This window comes from Pteropus alecto, unplaced genomic scaffold (genome assembly GCF_000325575.1).
Source record: "Pteropus alecto unplaced genomic scaffold, ASM32557v1 scaffold75, whole genome shotgun sequence".
NCBI classification, from domain to species: domain Eukaryota; kingdom Metazoa; phylum Chordata; class Mammalia; order Chiroptera; family Pteropodidae; genus Pteropus; species Pteropus alecto.
Window position 1 is genome coordinate 12,821,613 of NW_006440638.1, and position 20,569 is coordinate 12,842,181.

Sequence of the window (20,569 nt, forward strand, 5' to 3'; positions counted from 1 at the left end):
TCATATCTATATCTAGATAAGGAAAACCCCAGAGAATGCTCACCAAATTTTCACATTGGTTGTATTTTCTTGGATTGGTTCTATTTTGTGGGTGAGTTTATTTTCTTCTTTTCTGCGTGATTTGAATTTTCCTTCTCTGTGGACATTTACTATTTTTGCAATTAAATCAGAGGCAGGATGAGAAGTCAGATTTTCTAACTCCTTCCCTGATCTCCTTAAGAGCCAGTAGGTAAAAAAATCCTTTTAATACCAAAATTCTACCATTAGTTTGAAATTAGAGTAAATTATAATTATAGTAAATTAAAGCATTCTAATTCTTGGAACCTTAGTTGTCTCAACTATAAAATGAGAGTATTAAAGATCTCATCAGGATAATGATTAATAACCAACGTGATCAGGTGGTATTACAGTTCTGTCTCTTCCTTATGAAGTACAGGCTTAGAAAAGTCACTTTCCAACTCTGAAGTCAATGGCTTCTCCATAAAATGGAGTTAATAAAACACTTATAAAGTTGATAGGATGACTGGTTAAAATAAGATATTCTAGCACTTGACAAAAGAACCTGATGTTTAATAAATGATAGATACTGCTACTAATTCGTGATATCAGTATTGTTACTTTGTTGTTACTCTTATGTGATTATTGTTTGAACCAAATTATAACTGTTACATGGAGATTTTTCAAATTTAAGATACTATTACCACTGTCATTGTTTTTAGCTCTACTTCTACTAGTGGAAATTAGGAGATCTCGATCAGGGATGATTTACTCACAAGACATCAATTGGTATAAGGCAGAGACTATTGGCATATCCAATATCAATTTTTTATTCTTCTTTAGTAGCAGAATCTCAACAGAATGCCACTACTGTGATATTTTCCAAGCCCTCTTTCAGCTAGGTGGGAGTTGCATGACTGCTTTCTGGCCAATGAGATGTAAACCAGAGTATGATGTGGGGCTTCTAGCAAGGCTATTTTTAAGAAGTGGAAATAGCTGGGAAGAGAGTCCTTTTTTCTTTCTCCTGTTCTTTTCTACTGCTTGGCATGCCTTTATAATGACAGGAGCTCCAGCAGCAGTTTTAGACTAGGAGAAAAACTTTGGATGGTAGCCTTGCATAGGGGAGGAGAAAGATCAAAGGAGTCTGAACCCTTGATTGACTTCAAGTCGTGACATGCCAATCCTGGCTGGCCTACCTACCACCAGCCATCTTTTATGTGAGAGAATAAATACTTGTATGTTTAAGTTCCTATATTTCTTTGTGCTTGACTATTCCAGTCTTGGTGCTGAGAGCTTTAGCATACTTTCTCTCATTTACCATAGAATACTTCTAATATTTTTGTTCTTCCCTGTTAAATTGCTTTTCAGGTGTAAAACAAATAAGTTGACTCAAATTTAAACTGGACCCTTGAGCCAGTCAACAAACAAAAGCCTTCATAGTAAGTGCAAAGACGAATATATGTTGTTCCTTGACATGCATTTTAGGCTCATTTTGAAAGTGAAATAGTTGTAGATAGAGGAGGGACTGGCCTGTGTCAGTGTCTGGGCTCACAGTGCAGTTGCTTATCTTGTGGCCGATGCTGCTTTAGCGCCAGTGGGAGTGAGTGGTGTGTGGTCTGCTGTTCAGTGTGGGGTTTTTCCAAAGGTAGTACCGATAGTTCTTTAAAGCCATTGTGGTGTTTTCCTTCAAACAGATGGTTATAGCGTGAATCTGGTGGGTTCTTCACATACACTGACTAGAGAAAAGGACATAGAGAATGTATTTTCATTACAGAATACAAAGAATGCTTAGTGTTTTTTCCTTCTACTTAAATGTATTTCGTAAAGCAGGCCATGTAAGCTTAGATAATAGAAAAAGGAAAATGTAAAAATGTGATAACTAATTCATATTAAAACACACACGAAAAACACAGCTGCCCTTTGAATGGTTCACTGGCTACCAAGATTAGGTGCAGGCTGAATTAAGAGCATTTGGATAATCGACCTTCCATGTGAATAAATTAGCATACATTAGATTTGATTGACCACATAACAATTTAAATTATTTAAAAAAAAACCCTTTATCTTTCTAGGCTACTTTGTTCTGTTAGCTCTCAAAGGTGATTAACCATGTGTTTTTCATGTTGGAAGACTTTCCTAAACACAAATTAGCAGACTAGAAAGGAAACGATAATGTTTACATGTGCCGTTTTTTTTTAAATTGAAGGACTCAAAGGACTATATGACAGACTGAGTTGCTTAAAGATATTCTAGAAGGGCAGCATGCTTAGGATGTTTCAATATGCATTGAGCCTTCCCTTCCAGCCTTGTGGGGTTGTTCCTGTGATTCTGGTTGCCTGGGCAGTTGGAATGAGATGTTCTCAGGGTGCTTTTTGCCCTTCTCACCTTTGCTCAATCGAGGATGTATGTCTCATTCATGAGATGGGATGAGATGAAGGTCATGCTATATAAGCAACAAACAGGACTACTCCTTGAAGCAGAATCATGGAATTTCAGAGCTGGAAAGGATCTTAGGCACCTACTGAGTTCATTCACTCTACTTTACAAATAAAAAGAGACAAAGCCAGTAATGGGAAGTCCTGTCCTCAGATCAGAAACTGTGTTGCTGGCTGGCAGATAATATACAGAATTATTCTTATACACGGAAGCCCAGCTCTAGCTCTGCACTTACCAATTATGACTTAAATTAGGGAAACACTGCTGTAGAAAGAGGATGTTGGTGGCTCCTTTTTTTTTTTTTTTTTTTTTTAGGATTATTGTGAGGTTAAAGTGAGACAAATATCTGTAAAGCACTGTTTCAGTTATTATCGCTACTGTAGTAGACCACTCCAAAACCTAGTGGCTTAAAACATTAACCGCTTTATTTTGTCATAATTCAACAATGAGGGCTGTGATCAGGTGGGTGTTTCTCCTACTCTTCTTGGTGTTTATTCTGTTGCTGCATTTCACTGGCAGATGGACTCAGCTGTGAGGCTAGGGCCCTTGTCCTCATGTTGTTTGAGGGCCTCTTCCTCTCCACATGATCTCCCTGCCTGGCCCCTTTATGGCCTGTCCAACAGAGTAACTGGACTTACTGCATGGCACCTCAAGACTTCCAAGAGAGCAAAAGCACAGACTTCCAGGCCTCCTAAAAGTGGAAGCCTAGAACTGGTACAACATGTCTTCCTGCCACATTCTAGTAGCTAAAGCTATGATTTAAGAGGAAAGGACACTGGTAGGGCATTCATAAATGGTAATGTGGTTCAATATGGAACACCAATACAGAAGTCAAAGCACCTACCACTGTGTCTAATGCATGGTAACAGGCCAGTTAATGTTAGCTTCTCTCCTTCGATGTAGCAGTAGTACTAAGAGTTATTTTTATTGTTTCGTTGTTGTTATTGTTATAAGTAGGCGTAGATGGAAAACAGGTCATATAGAAATTTTGAGAGATTAAATAATTTTATTTCTAGATCTCTTAGTTTAAATCGATAATATCACTATCTATAATTTTTCTGGGGTACTGCTGTAGAACTGCAGATGGAAACTGTTTTTTGGTTGTTTTTTTTTTCAGTAGAACATAGGATAAATTCCCTAATTCAGTAATTCTCCAATAAGTTTCACAATTCCTTCATTCAAGCAGGTCTGGGTTGAGGCAAGAGATTCTGCATTTCTAATCAGTGTGACATTGAGAAATATGTATATATATATATAATTCTAAAGCATTACATTTTTAGGAAAAGCAAAAAATTAAAACTCTTTTTTCCTCCAATGTGAATTCTCACTTGTGTTCAGGTAATTTTCTTGCTGCTGATTTCAAGAACCACACTTGGGGAAGCAAAGTTCTAGTCTACTACTCAGAGGTCTTGGCCTCAACCGTTAGCAGCATCCAAAAATGGGTATTGTTAGGAGGTACCATTCTTTCATTAAGAGCAAGTTATTAGATTGGTTTGGGGTAGATTTTTGAGAAATGTTTAGATTTGATGAGACTTCCATGTCAAATGTTCATACAATGTCACTCACTGTATGGCTCATTGAATGCTTTCTTTTTTGGAAAAGCTCTTTGTATTTCTGATTATAAAAACTATACAGTCACAATTTTTAATTTCCAAAGACTACATAAAAGTATAAAGAAGAAAGGAAAAATAAACTAGAGTCATTCATGTTAGAATTAATAGTTTGGTGTATATCATCCCAGACTTTTCATTTAATGTTTTTTTCCCCATTTTTTCTGTCACATATGTGCATTTGCTTTTAAACATTCACAACTGAAAGTCTTCAAGAAACTTTCAAATTTAGCTGTTTTGCTTGAGAGAGAGACCATGATCTATTTTTGCTAATATGTTTTAAACTTTGCATTATTTATAGTCTCTCCTTAGAAACTTAAAATTAAAATTTCTTTCCTTACTGATTTTGATACTTTCCTATCTGGCTTACGTTGATTTCACCATCCTGTATTTCTAATGGAGCCTGAAATTATCACAGTCTCGTTTGAGTTGAGTGTGTTTTTTCTTGTGCCCTCATATACCATAGATGGCAAAGCAGCTCTTTTCCTATTATCAGCTACATCTCCCTCTACTATTTATATTCAGTCTGGTGTTCCAGACAACCTTTGAATGTGGGTTTATGCTGGACTGGGTTGGCAAAATTTTGTTCAGTAACATTTGAGGGGTACTGATATCCTCCATAGAGGAAAATATTTTCCTGTGATTTCTCTGTTACTCCCTAAGACCTGCCTATATTATTACCTTTGCATATAATGGGCCGTATATTTTTGAACTGCTTAATTTAGTTGGCAATAGGGTCAGTGAGTCCTATGTGATTTAATTTTAAGATATTCAGAGAGTGGGGAAGAGTGACACTATGGCCAGGCTAGATACCAGGAGTCTCGTGCCATACCTTTGTTTGTATCTTACTGGCCAGAAAGCAGTCACATGATTCCAAGGTGAAAGGAAGGCAGAAAAATATTATGGAATTGGCATTCTGTTGAGATTCTGCTGCTAAGGAAGAAATGAAGAATTAATACCTGGTATCCCTGAAACTTTGCCTTAAACTTACACCAGTTAACGCCTTGTCAGTGAATGATCACTGATTAAAGTCATAGGTTTCAGTGAGAGTAATAGTATACCTAAAAATAATAACAGTGGTAATAATGCCTTAAATTTGAACACACTCGTGCTGGGTACTTCAGGTGTCCTCAGGGTGGGGTAAGATAGGTGTGGTAAGGAACTAGAATGTTGTGATGTTCTCTGTGGGATTGGAACACTGATACAAAAATGTAAAGGCTCACCCTTGTAGTCATTCACATTTGAAAATCTTTAGTTCTCATTTTTTTTTTTCTTGACACGTTCCCTAACAGCACTCTGTCCCATCACTATTTTCTTTTATTCTATACCCGGATCACATTATACTGCATTTTTATGATAGTGATTATGCTATTATTGAGAATTATAAAATTGAAAATTTTTAAGTTGGGAAGTTAATTTCTTCATACTTTTCCCAGCAATAATATTTTATGTTTTCAACATGTATCATGTATTTAGGAGCAGGAAGAAATTTAAAATTCCTCTTTTCCTTCAATCTGATTCTGGAAAATAGGCTTTCTTTTTATCAGGCCATTTAAACTGAGTTGGTTTGGCAAACATGAGAAGTGGTTGATAGTGATTAATGCTCAAAATTTCAAGTGTATGTCAAGTACAAAATAATGCCTGACCTACAGGAGGATGGTCCAAATGACCTCCACTCATGGAAAGGATGGGAGGGATGAACCAGAGATCTCTTACAATGTCCTTTTAACCTTAATCCACAAAGCTCCGTTTCAAGTTACAGATTTAAAAATACTTGTTATAATTCAGAGGCAAATGGGATAAGGTGTGTGTGTGTGTGTGTGTGTGTGTGTTGTGTGTAGAGAGAGAGAAAGAGAAAGAGAGAGAGAAAAATGGAAAACCTGGAAGAAGTAAATCTTAAGGACTGATCATAATGAAATAGACCTAAGAACCACATGCAACATGTGAACATAGAATAGGTCCTGTTTGGGCGTGTGTGGCTATAAGACATTCTTGGGATAAATGGGAGAATTTCACTATGGACTGCATATTAGAAGATAATAGAGAAATATTGTTCATTTTATTAGGAGTTATAGTCTGATTACATTGGCGAATGTTCTTATTCTTAGGAAATGCATTCCAAAGTCATTGAGACAAATTGTCATTATATAGTTAACTTACTTTGAAATGGTTCAATAACAAATTTACATTTATAGCTATCTATGTGTCTATCAAGAAAAAGAAATAAAGTAAATATGGCAAAACACTAAAAACTATTAAATATAGGTGGTAGGTATATGGGTATTCTATATAATTATTTTGACTTCTCTGTATTTTCTACATATTTGTTTTTTTATGGTTCAAAAGGTAAAAAAAGTACTGTTTAGTAGACACTTACATAACCACAGCTTATTGCTCAAGCTGCTCTCCAGTTTGAAAGTTTACATTTGATTGTCATTTATTGAACATCTACTGCATATGCCAAGTACTGTTCCAAGTGCTAGAAATATATAAATGAGGAAGATTCTTCCAATTACTTTGAATTCATAATTTAGTATGTTTCTTCTGCTATTTTTATCCAGTTCTAAGCCAAATTCTTATAAAATCTTGGGAATTCAAATAAAAATTTGCATCTGTTTAAGCCTAAGAGTATTTTTAAGCGAAGTGTCTTTATCTAAGGTTGTTGTTGATCAGCCCTGTAATATCTCATTTTTGGTAAATTTTGTGTAGGAACAATAGGCAATAATGGATATGTTTAAGGTGTTTGAACATAAACTGACAACACTGGGGATTTGCCCAAGTACATCATGGCATTCTTAATATATCTATATATATATTTCTAACATCCACAGTTAGAATTGTGTCTGAACTGGATAGCCTCATTTGTAACCAATGTACATGTTACCAGCAAACACACAAGTTTTCAAGAGGCAGAGCCTTTTTAAGAGCATGTGGCTGATATGGATTCTCCATCAAGAAATATTAAGAGTTCCACATGACCTGAAAATAACTGTGTTGAAAGGGTTTTTTTCCTACCTGGTAGCCAGAAAGGAAAAAGAAGAAAGAAAAAAACCCACATTGTCACACTAAGCATTTTCTCTACTTTATTCCTTTGAAGAAGAATATGCTCCCATAACTCAAACATCATCGCATTTGATATCCATTGTTGCAGTTCCTGCTGCACAGCTACAATGTGAAGAAAAGAAAAATATGACGAGGATGAAGGGCATCCCAGAAGAAATAAATGATGGATACCAGAGTTAAAGTAAGTTTAAGGAACTTAAAAGAAAAAGAATAGGGAGATCTACTGTAGACTTCAATCTGTGATTTCATTTTAAAAGGAAATAATACTGGAGACTTCTTTTGAAACACATTGTATTATACAATTGTAAAATACAACTAATTGAGCTAAAAGACTCTTATACATGTCCACAGATCTGCAAGATTAAAATGGTATTCATGACTTGTAAACAGCTGCTAATTGAACAAGAATTTAAAGATGCAGAACTGAGAATTTCAGCTGCGGAATAACAATTAGATGAGTTTAGTAGATGTTATTTCTGAGACGCTGGAGGGTCTTGGGTTGGATTTAGTAGTCTGTACTTGGTGGACACTCAATAAATATTTTAAGGGAGGGAAAGAAGGGAAGAAAGAAGGAAAAGAGAAAGAGGGAGGGAGGGCTAACTAAACTGGATATGAAATTATTTAGTAAACTTGATGAGTAACTTGCAATAATTAATTTAAATGACTGACTTAAGTTATCTCTTTTCTACTAACATAAAAGAGTTTGATAAATAAACTACTAGAAAGAAAAGTATTTCTAATCTGTTAAATGAACCAATCATTGCCAGCCCATTAAACAACATAGAAGCGTCATTTACATAAAATCGATGCACTAACTGCAAATCAGTCACATCTTTGTAAAAGCATGCCCAAAAGTTTAAAAAATATTCCAATAGGATAATTCCTGGCGATACAGGAAAAATACTTGAAACTTATAGCATTTTAAAATGATATGGTAACTTGTGCTGTTAATTAATATACTATATTTTGCTCATTCCCCAAGTTAATATTAAGGAATGGGGACTTTCTCCTAGGCAACATGAAGTGGAGGGAAAGATTTATCGGGTTCTTGAACTTGGTTATGTTAGAAGCACCTGGAGAGATTGTTTTTGTTTTTTTCTTTGTGGAAGAGGGGCATCCCCAGAGATTCTTTTTTGATTGCTCTGGAGTGAGATGGGGTAAATAATCTTTCCAGAGTTCCCAGGTGATTCTAAAGGGTTAAGAATAACGATCTAGACCAAGAGTCAATTATCTTGGCTTCTAGCCCAGACACTGACTTTTCTTTTTCCTTTGACCTTGAACAATTCCTTTAGTTATCTTCATCCCTCAGAATCCTCATCCTTTCAATTTTAGGGTTGGACTATACCAGTAATGTAACATATTTAGGAATTTTGTGCGCAGGTTGTTTCACTATTGGTAACTTGAAATTGGCCATAGTATTTACATCATGTAAATTGGCAAACACTAAAACTGGGGTTTATGTTTCCACCCCAGATCCAGTTTACCAGACCATCACCAGCTGTGTCATTGTTAAAGTCCTTTTAGAATTTAAGGCACTGTGATTCTATGATGTGTTTCTTAGAAAGAAATCTTATATCATAGACATCCTGAGAGATTTAGCCATCACTTAAAATTAACTTTATGATATAACTGTCCCGGAAATAAAAAGTATAAGAAAGAAGAGAAAATTTGTTTCTATCAAAACAGTCATTTTAATAGACTATCCTTCTGTTGATGATTGTATCAAGAAGCTGAAGAATTTAAGGATACCAGAAATACGATGCCAGCTAGGGAAACTTAATGTAAAGTCGTTAGTACCCAGCTTAACAATGTTGAAGATACTCCTTTGAAGAATATTTAGAATTTGCTGTATTTTTCTTTTATCATTCTTTTCTAAAAACTGGATGTTAGAAATATTCTCACTTTGATTGTCTTAATACTTGCTTACAAAAATGAAGACAATATTTCACTTAGTTTATTAAACAGAAAATTTGACATTACAAGTATTGATTCATTTATTTAACTCTCACTTATTAAAATATTTGAGTACTTGTCAGAGGAGGTGACATTTGAGTTATGTCTAAAGGCATGACTAAGATTTAGATAAAGGAAATGTAGGAAATACATTCAAGCAGCCAAAACCACAGATTGGAAAGCATGGAATCATGAAAGGTGTTAGAAGACACATATATGAGCTAAATGAAGGCTGCTGCAAAAATGAGACAGTGAGTAGAATGGTTCAGTATAGAATCTAGAATCAGGCATACGTGGGCCAGTTTTAAAATTTTTCTATGCTACCATTTGTTTACCTATAAACTGAGAATAACGTGAAACCCTTCCTTGTGGAGTTGTTTTGTGGGAATATGAGCCTAATATATAGTCAATACCGAATAAAAACTAGCTGCTGAAGTTACCATGATGCCAAATAGATGAATTCAGACTAGGCTAGGCTGGGAATGGAGTTTTATGTCAGTCGAAGTCTTTGCAGCTCAATGCTGCAAATAAAGGAGATTATAAGTTGTTTATCCTGACAAGTTGTACATTTGTATGTTAGGAACTACTTAGAGATTAGGAGGAAAGGTAAGGATGGGCCAGATACATTAACAAGGCTTACTGGTTGGATAAAGGAATTAGGAGATGAACATGTTATCTGTCAGAACAGTATTTCCAAAATTTTGGTTTGGGACCTCTGGTGATTCTTGAGAACTCTCTGTAAATGGTTAAACATCAGTAATTAAATAACTATACCTCCTGGATAGAGGGATGGAGAAAAGATAGATATGTGATAAAAGAAATGTAACAGTGCCAATTGGTGGTCTCTAGATGATGGGTGTTTTCAATTTTTAACTTCTCCGAATATTCGAAATTTTTAACAAGTATTAGAAAAAATGAGAAAGTTTATTCTCTCTTTAATTGTTTTTCAGTTCTTAAAAATCTTAAGTAAGTCTCTTCTGCTAATGTGGCTTTAACACTTAGCTTTGGCTCAGAGCCACAGGATGTAAATTCTAGCTACTAGAATTTAATAAAAATAATGTATTTTTCCTATTTTATTGTTACATTAATTTATAGTAATTAGTACAACTTCTTATTATTGATAGTGATACTGTTTTCTTTTCAAATAAAGCCAGTCTTAAAATATTCAATAAATAGTAGATGTTGCATTCGTGTGGCAAAAAGAAAAAAATTATAAGGGTGGGATGCACATGACTGCTATAGGAAAATTTGATTATTGAAGAATTCTAAGTTTCTCAATGAATTTTCTAGAAACTATAGTCTTCACCCTCTGCTGTATGTATGATTACAAAATGAATATAGTTTTTGGCTTTCTCTTGCCACTGTTAAACTTCTACATGTGGTGATGGCTGCTTGAATTCATGTTCAGATTTTCTTCAAAAGTCTATGAAAGCTAAGCTCCAAGATAAAGTTTATTGGTTTTCTAGTGCTTAAGATGTGGCACTCTGTACTTGCTTTTGGAAAACATCATTGACATGTTTCCTGAGGGAAAAAAGTATGCATGTATGTATGTGTATATGTTTGCGCATGTGTGTGTATGTTTGTGTGTGTGTATGTGTGTGTATGTGTGTACATATATATACATTTTTTCCCCCCTGAAATAAGAAGGAACCACTTAATTAGAGTGATTTGCCAAGCTGGGCTTGGCTGTGCATTAGAGTTTAACATGTCTGTGATGGTCACTTTTTTAAAATAGAATTTTCTTTTCTTAATGGAATTAAGAAAACAAAGTATATCACTTCTACAAAGTAAATATACAATAATACATTTTTGTAAAAACAAAAAACAAGAAAAATATTCGGGAGCATTTTAGATCTTCCTCCTGGCATATGTCATTAGTTTGGCTAAATTAACTCATAAAAATTCTAAGAAAAAAAAATTAACAAGTTAAACAGTGATTTTTTATATTATTTCCATCTGTCTATTGGTAGAATATCATGTTTATTACTATCTCAGTGGAATTCAAGGTTCTTTCTGCTACCAGAATTAACAGGAACAAAGGCAAACAGAATAACTGGAGTTCACCCACGAAAAGAGAAAACTTATTTTACACATGGTGCAGTAATGTAGTGTTCTCATGAACAGTTTAAACAGTTTTAAAGCATATTATTTCTCAGAACCAACTGTAGTCAGAACTGTGTGTAAGTCTTCTTAGTCCACTGTTTGATGTGTTTACTTGCACATACATACACATACATACGTATCTTAATTTGTTCTTTAAATAAATGGACCCATTTATTTAAATACATGTATTCCTCTGTGACTTGCATTTGCACCTAATAATAGGTCTTAGAGATCGTTTTACGTTAGTATACATAAAACTACTTCATTCTTTTTCATGATTGTATTTTTCTATTCCATAAAATGAATGTCTGATAATTTATTACCAAATCTTATTTTAATGGATATTAGATTGTTCGTCATTTCTTTTTTTCCCAGTAAACATAATTAACTATGTATCTTTATGTACTTTAGTGCATATTTCTGATAAATTGTTAGAAGTAAAATTGCTAAAACAATGTAAGAATATTTTAACTTTAGCTACTTTTTAAAGCATATTGTCTCAAATTTTCATGAACTTCTCCATTGGCAAATATGTTGATTTGGAATATTCTTATGGTGGGAATCAAAGTTTCCTCTTTAGGTATATTGCTTATATTTGCTCTATCTGCATATCATATTATATATAGTTTCTGTTCTTTCCCTCCCCACACTCACACTCCTTCCACTTCCTCACCCTCACTCCCAAATTGTGAGCACAAAGAGGTTTACTGATTTTTTTGTAACATCATCTGTCCCAGAGCCTACAACATAATAATTGCTCAATAAATATTGAAAAACTTCTAGGGAAAACCATCCTCTACACACTTATAAATTCACGATATTTTTATAGTCAAACAGTTGCTTTTCTGCAACGACTTGATAACATTTCCTCTCGTTGCAGTTCAGTTTTCTGGTGAATTTTGTATTTAATTGCAATATTTTATGATACTTATAGTGTTATTACATTTGGGACATGAGATAGAAACCTTAGAATTGAATAAGAAGACAATTCTCAAAAAAATGAACTCACTTTTATAGACCTCGAGTTTTAGCATGTTGAGAGTGATTCCTGTTAATATGCATATCTTGAAAATACACATTAAATAAAACTACTGAACCAAAGTATTTTCTTTAGCTAATTGTTAGTGATGATTTTTTAAAATTTGTTTGAAAAATGAACATTAACCTTTATATTTTAGCCATTTTAAACATAGATGATTATTTAAAATTTTGCGTCTTACTAAAAAACACTAATGGAAGTCTATAATGAATAAATAACCTTGTTTTAATAACTCATAATTGAAAATTTTTAAAATAAATAATGATTTTCTTAGTTATATGTATTTTTTATGTAAAATGTCCTTTTTATGACTAACATGTTTTGAGTGCCTGCCATTGTTTTGCTTCAAAAGACCTTCAAAAGATAGATCTATTATTATTTAAGTATGTGACTCTTTTATAATGAGAAGAAGATACACATTTTGTATTTGTATTTTTATTTTGTCTGAATTAGGACTGGAAATGATTAATTACAAGGCAATATTGCTTGCCAAGTTGTGAATAAATATATTTAGCATTAGTATAGCTGTTTACAAACAAGAAAACCTAGAGTGCTTGCCAAGCAGTTGATTAAAAAATACTTTCAATTCATCACATAGTCTCTGTAGGAAAGATCTTTATATTTATATGAGTGGCATTTAGTAATTAAATCTCTTTAAAACATTTTAATTAGTCTGAAGGCCACCAAAAGCCTTTTTTCTCAACTTGGAAGTGCTTCCAGCTATAATATGCATAAAGCTGTAAGTGTAGCCATTGTCATTTTTACAAGAGCCTTAAATCTTGAGCAGTGGTTCTCAAAGTCCAGTATGAAACAAAATCATCTGGAAAGCCTATTAGAACTCAGATTCTTGAGCCCCACCTTCAGAGATTCCAATTCAGTAGCCTGGGGTGGGGCCTTTCTAGGGAACTCCAGGCCTGTACTCAGGTCCACAGACATGCTTTGGAAACCACTGTGCTAGGAAATTCAGTTGTGAGTTTAAAGTAGACAACCTGATTGACTTTCTCTAATTTTTTTAAATAATATTTTTATTTTTCCATTACAGTTGGCATACAATATTATATTAGTTTCAGGTTACAACATAGTGATTAGACATCTATATAACTCATAAAGTGTTTACCCCAATAAACCTGGTACCACTCTGACACCATACATAGTTATTACAATATTATTGACTGTTTTCCTTATGCTATACTCTATATCTCCATGATGATTTTGTAACTACCAATTTGTACTTTTCAATCCCTTCCTTCTTTTTCACCGACCACCCCAACCCCCTCCCATCTGGTAACACTCAAAATGTTCTCTGTATAAGTTTCTTTTATTTGTTTATTTTGCTTTTTAGATTCCACATGAAATCATATGACATTTAGCTTTCTCTATCTGACTTACTCCTCTCAGCACAATACCCTCTAAGTCCATCATGAAATATCTTTTCCCATCCTTTTATTTTCCATCTGTGTTTCTTTTAATCTGAAGTGAGTCCATTATAGGCAGCCTATGTAAGGGTCTTGTTTTCTTATCCATTCAGCAACCCCATCATTTGATTGGAGCATTTAATTCTTTTCCATTTGAAGTACTTGTTAATAGATATGTGTTATTGCCATTCTTTTATTCATATTTTTTATATGAAAAAAGAAGTCCCTCCAACATTTCCTGTAATACTGGCTTGGTGGTGATGAACTCCTTTAGCTTTTTCTTATCTGGGAAGCTCTTTATCTGTCCTATTCTAAATGATAGCTTTACTGAGTTTAGTAATCTTGGTTGTAGGTCCTTGCTTTTCATCACTTTGGATATTTTGTGCCAGGCCTTTCTGGCCTGCAAAGTTTCTGTTGAGAAATCAGCTGCCAGTCTTATGGGAGCTCCCCTGTAAGTAACTAATTGCTTTTCTCTAGCTTCTTTTAAGAGCCTCTCTTTGTATTTAATCTTTGGCATTTAAATTACAGTGTGTCTTGGTGTGGGCTTCTTTGGGTTCATCTTACTGGGGGACTCTCTTGACTTCCTGGGATTGTATGTCTATTTCCTTTACCAGGTTATAATAGAAATTTTCCATTATTATTTCTTCAAACAGGTTTTCAATTTTTTGCTCTCTCTGTTCTTCTGGTACTCCAATGGCATGAATGTTGGTATGCTTGATGTTGTCCCAGAGGTACCTTAAGCTGTCTTCATTTTTTGGATTCTTTTTTCTCATTGCTGTTCTTATTATGTGTCCTCTATTACTCCATTCTCTATGTGGCTGATTCAGTCCTTCACTTCATCCACTCCATGTTGATCCTCTCTAATGCACAGGTCCCCAACCCTACGATGCAGACCAGTACCGGTCTGTGGCCTGTTAGGTTAGGAACTGGACCACACATCAGGAGGTGATTGGCGGGTGAGCAAGTAAAACTCCTTCTGTATTTGCAGCCACTCTCCAGTGCTAGCATCACCACCTCAGCTCCACCTCAGATCATCAGGCATTAGATTCTCATAGGAGCACGGGTCTCTAGTGCCAAAAAGGTTGGGGACCGCTGTTCTAATGTATTCTTCATCTCAGATATTGTATTCTTCATTTCTGATTGCTTTCCCATTATGTTTTCCATCTCCATTTTTATGTTTGTTATATCTTTGTTAAAGTTCTAACTGCGTTCATCTACTCTTTCACTAAGTTCATTGAGCATTCTTATAACCAGTGTTTTAAACTCTTCGTCTGGTATGTTGCTTATCTCCATTTTGTTGAGTTCTTTTTATGGAGCTTTGTTCTGTTCTTTCATGTGGGACATGCTTCTTTGTCTCCTTGTTTTGGCTCCTTCCCTGTATTTCTATGTATTAGGTAGGGCTTCTAAGTCTTCCAGTCTTAGTAGAGTGGCTTTTTGTAGTAGGTGTGCTGTAGGACCCCTTCGCACAGTCCTTGGAGGGGTCCAGCTGCAGGCCAAGTTCACTGGCAGCCTGTGTACCTCTGGGGCCACCTGTTAAGAGTCACCAAGCAATCCTCAGATGGCTGCCACCTCTGCTGGACTTATAGGTGCCTCAAGAGGCCAAGCCAGAAACCAAGGCCGGCTGCCACTAGTACAGGGCTTAGAACTGCTCAGGAAAAGTTACAGGGCATGCTGAGGCCAGATGCTGCTTGCTTGGGTTTTGCAGGCCTTTGAGAGATTTTAGGAAAGTTTGCAGAAGGAGCCAAGACAGGCCATTTATATGGAATAAACCACTGGAAGTGGCTTGGGAGAGCCCACAAGTTGGGAGATGGGGAGTCTCAGGGAATCACCTGGGCAGAGAGGCCTGTGTTATCCTGGTTGATGGTGACTCAGATATGTCAGTGCCTGCATTGGTCTGTAGGCTGGGACAGGGGAGGACTCAACAGAATTAAAATAGATATTGCTAGCACTTCATCAGAGAGAAAGCCACCCCTCTAGTCCTCACCCTGAAGCCTGATAACTCAGTGTCTCCCCGTGTGTTCCTGGTGCCTTTTGAGCAGCTGTCCCAGCAATGGAGCTCAGAGTGAGTGAGCCTATTAGTTAGTCTGGGCACGGGTCCTTAAATAGGAACATCTGCAACTCCCTCAGTCACCCCCACCTACCCCTCGTCTCACTCAGCCACAACCTCCACTGGTTTTCACAGCCAGAAGTAGTGGGAACTTCTTTTCTTAGCACTGGAACCTTGAGCTGGGGAGCCCAGTGTGGGCCCAGGACCTCTCACCCCTCAGGTCGGGGAGGGGGTTCTGCAGCCAAGGTAACCCTCCACATTCTTGATTGCCACACACTGTGTGAGACCGGGCCATTTCACATCTCCACTTCTCTTCCTGGTTTGAGGTGACCTCTTATTTTCAGTTGTAGGGCTTCTGTTCAGCCAGACCTTCAGCAACTCCATCTGCTGGTTGCTCTGTAGTTTCATCATAATTATAGTGTGGTTGCAAGAGGAGATGTATACAGCCTCTACCTTCTATGCCATCTTGACTGGTCTCTAGAAAGAGATTTAATATAGGGAACTAGATGCTTCCAAAATCTTTGGGGTGGCTGGAAGAGCAAACATCAGGATATTGCTATTGTCTTTAAAGTCATGCTAATAAGCCTGCAATTTGGGGTTTTAGAAATTGCAAGAAATTTTTGTCAGTGCTGCTTGTGATTGATAAGTCCACTGTAGAAACCTATATCTACTGAAGTCTCTACATCACTTCACTTATGGAGAAAGGCCTCTACCTCCCTTCTTACTTCCAAATCTTATATGAAAGTATCTCATGGGCAGGAACTAGATTGTAGTCAGAGCCTTGCTGGCAAGTAGTTTAAGAAATGAATTTCTTAGATTTCAGGCCCCTTACTGCCTGTGCCACTGGAGACAAAGCAATGGCTTCATTGAGATCAGGGTGGCCCCATATTGGTCACAGGAAGATTGGCCTTCTCTCTCACGGTTTTTTAAACCAAACTTTTAAAAGGGGACTTCCATTTGGCAAATATTTCAGATATTTCAGAAAAAGTGCAATTGAATAATAAAATGGCAAGTGTTTTTCAATAAGATTTGGGAGGAGGAGCAGAAGAAAACAAGTATGGTTGCCCATCTACTTATCTTCTTTTAATTGAGAGCAGGGGAAAACATTTGGAAAGTTATTCTTAGTTTCTTTCATGTCCTCACCAACTTCCCTAATGGCAAATATATTGAAGTTGTTGAGACTTTGAACTCTACTACTGCTGTGTTACCTTGGACAAATTACATTATGTTTTGTTATCTGTTGCTTTATAAAAAAAATACCCCCAAACTTTTCAGCTTAAAACAACATCTACAATCAATTACCAATCAGTTTCCAAGGGTTAGGAATATGAGAGCAGATTAGCTGAGTTGTTATGGCTCAGGGTCTCTCATGAGGTTGCAGTCAAGCTGCTGTCAAGGTTGGTGTCTCTGAAGTATTTGAAATATTTGAAGTATTTGAAATATTTCAGGTTCACTCACATGGGTATTTGTAGGAGGCTTAAGTTCCTTGCCTTGTAGCCTCTTCATTTGTCTGCTTATGACATGGCAAGAGATCAACACAAGACAAAAGCCACAGTTTTTTTATAACCTAATTTCAGAAGTGACGGTTCTGTTCACTAGAAGCAATTCACTGAGTCCAGCCCATACTCAAGTGGAAAAATAGATTCCATCTCTTGAAGAGAATATCAAAGAAGTTTTGGACATTTCTTTAAAGCCATCACACTATATTAGCATCAGTTTTCTCATCCATAAATTGGGAAAATGAGATTTATTTGGAGCTCAGTAATGGTAGCTATTAAGTTGCACAATCGTCATTATCATTGTGATTCATTAAAAATTTTACACGCAGCTGAAGTGTCTGATGTGTGAAATTCTCCTCACCCAAATCTATTTTATAACCTGTACTTTATAAACTGCCACATTTTGTAAAAGTCCCTTATTTTTTAATAAATGAATGAATATACTCTGATAATAAAACCAGACTTTATACAATCAAAAAAATTATAGACCTATATAATTCTGATTGTGGATGAGAACATCTGTAATAATTTATCATTGAATAGGGTTTAGCAACTATTAATAGAATAAGTTGCATTACCAAGTAGGGTGCATCCTTCTAACACAAGGTAACTGACTCCATCAGTTACCTTAAAAATTACCATCCATGTGGTCCTATAATCCATCTCTGTGATTGTGTCTTAAGAAAATAAAGTCAAAATTTTTGATGCAAAATGATGTTTAGCACAAAATAGTATTTGTAGTTGGCAGCCTCCAAGATGGCCCTTAATGATTGGACCCTGTCTCCTAATGTTCATGCTCTTACGTAATCTCCCATTGCATGATAACTCATCATTGACCTGGCAATTCACTTCTACCAAATAGAAACGGATGATTAGGTTAATAAGACTGTGACTTCTGTCTTGGGGGCTGCCACTCTCTCTTTTCTCATGGTAAGTATGATTTTAACTATACCTGGCATCAATCTTTTTCTCTTCACTCCAGAAATATAGTAGAAGGATATATACAAAGTAATGACGCTCCGTGTCTTTGAGTGTTAGGATAATGTATGATTCATTCTATTTTTCTGTATTCCTCTATTCCCTATCAACATACATTATTTTAAAATAGAGAAATGGTTAAAAAGAAAAAGAACAAAGTACATGTAGGTGTTTAAATGTGTTTCATTAAATATTTGATTGTTTAGGGAGAAAAAAAGTTGTGAATTTGTTCATTTGTAATTCAGTACCTACAAGGAAAATACATAAGTTGATTTAAGAGTGTAATATTAAAATTTGTATAGTGATCATATATCTTTATAATAAGGCAAAAAACTAAATGAGATGTTTATAGAAAAATACTGGTGAATTTTTACCTAGCACTTGCAGATGAAAGTACCATGTAATTTCATAGTAATAATACTGATGACAACTTAGTACGAGTCCTGTAGTAATTTAGGCCGCATACTTTACTAGTAAATCTTAACATCCTTTGCTACATCTGAACTTCAATCAGTGAAGATTATGAATTGTTATCTTGTTTGGTGATAGGGTTTTGTAAACGACATTCACTGGTGTTTTGCCATCTAGTCTTCTCACTGTTGGTTTACCTTCTCTCTTCCAGTGCATCCTGTAGCATGTAGATGCCTTTCATGATGGCCGAGTCCATCCTCCGTGGTCTCTCCTTTGGTGTCTGCTGCAGGTCACTGCAATATGGGTATCCAGAGAAGGGCTGGTCAGCAGAAACATTAAATTGCTTCAGGTTGTTTGGGACCAGCCACATTTTCTCCTGTAAGAACTAAAACAAAGCAAGGTTTCATTTCTTTTCTTGTTTATTTGTTATTAGCAATGGCATTGCATTTAGAAAACTAGGTTATTCTTTTACACTTTTAAACCCTTTGTTCTTAAAATTACCTGAAGCATTTTGCTAAGATTTGAGTTTATTACATGTACTTGTGATGCTCACAACTAATGTTCATTCTTTGGATTTTATTTTCTGAATTTAGGAAACCAAAAGGAATAGTCTCCAAAGTACCAAATTTGCTAGAATTCCAAGTTTTCAAAAATTTATCTATACTAGAATATATGCATCTCTGACAGCAAATACAGTTTCAGAGACTACTTGTAGGAGATACCAATTTTTTATATACTCATGTTTTAGACAATATTAATAGAGCTTTACTCTAAAATTCTCTTTTCCACTTTAAAATGACTCTTCTGAAGGAAGAGACCATTAAACTATATTAAATGGTCATTGTAAGTTCTATGTGGTTGTGTGCATATTTGTTCTTAAGTGAGGTTATTTAAGGGGAAAAAGTCATAATTGAGAGGAGTATATAATGTTCTCTTTTCTGTACTGGTTTCTGTGTTAGTTTAAAAAAAAAAAAAAAACATTACTTTTGAGATTCATTTTCCTTTAAAAAATACCTTCATTAAAGAGTTATTTATTGACCGGCTTCCTATTCCTACAACCTTAGAGCCACATATGCATGGACATAATAATAGGCTAAAATAATGTTTATGGTTTTTAACCTATAAGATGATGCATATGCATTCACCCCACTGAGTGTTAAGAGCTGCTTCAATTTGAACTGTGTAGTAATTTTGCATTTTCATTTTCTCTGATTTAACTGATGTCTATAAATAAAGGCAGCAACTTTCTTTAATAATAAAAAACCCATTATCACCGTGTGGTGGAGATAACATATTATCATTACTACCATTAATAACTGCTGGTGTTAATAATACATATTTTCTGCTTCATCCCAGAGCAACCTGCATTTGAAGCAAAGGATTGAGGTAGATAGTCTTTTAAACATATTCTCTCAGTGTTTTGTTCAAAAGGAAAATAATTGTTAAAAGATGCTGAAAGCACATTGTTTGGGTCTAAATCAGTATTACAAGGTAGCAAATTGTACCCATGCCAGTGCACTCAGGACTTGCTGAGAATTATAGAGAACAGTAGTCCTGAAATCTTCATCAACTGTAGCTATACCTCCCCCGCAGGGGAGGAGAGAATTACTATAGTTACCTACTCAAGCAAATATATAGACATGCGAATGAGAGAAAAGCCATTATAGGGTTGACCTTGAATCTTCTCTACTTTATTTGGAAATACAAGTAAATCATTCAAGGATTTATATATTTAACTATTATTTGGTAACTCAGACCCACCTAACAACGAGGGGACACACGAAGATTGCATATTTGAGAAGAGTATAACATATGAATTTAGACTTGGCCCAGCCCCTCCTGTATATAGTTCCCTTGCCCACTTATTTGGAATAGAAAGAGGAAAGAAATAAAGCCTTTGCCTCTCACCCTGCCACCTGACATGCATGTGCACATATATACAAAAATTAATAAAGAAGGAAATTAAATTTTTTATTGAAACATTTACTTTGTATTCTGATGTGTCCATCATAACCCCT

General features: G+C 35.4%; 1 protein-coding gene across 2 annotated transcripts in view; it reads left to right on the plus strand.

The window, feature by feature from the left end:
• SUCLG2 (succinate-CoA ligase GDP-forming beta subunit) overlaps positions 1-20,569 on the plus strand; it is a 250,538-nt gene that overhangs the window by 181,834 nt on the left and 48,135 nt on the right. Inside the window, exon 10 of one of the 2 annotated variants that reach the window (XM_025050706.1) lies at positions 18,763-19,055. The exons of the other annotated variant lie outside the window; for it this stretch is intronic. Within the exon in view, the coding sequence (XP_024906474.1) occupies positions 18,763-18,774 (12 nt within the window). The 3' untranslated portion in view covers positions 18,775-19,055. Of the gene's footprint in view, positions 1-18,762; positions 19,056-20,569 lie in introns of those variants that run through there. 2 annotated transcript variants of the gene reach the window in all.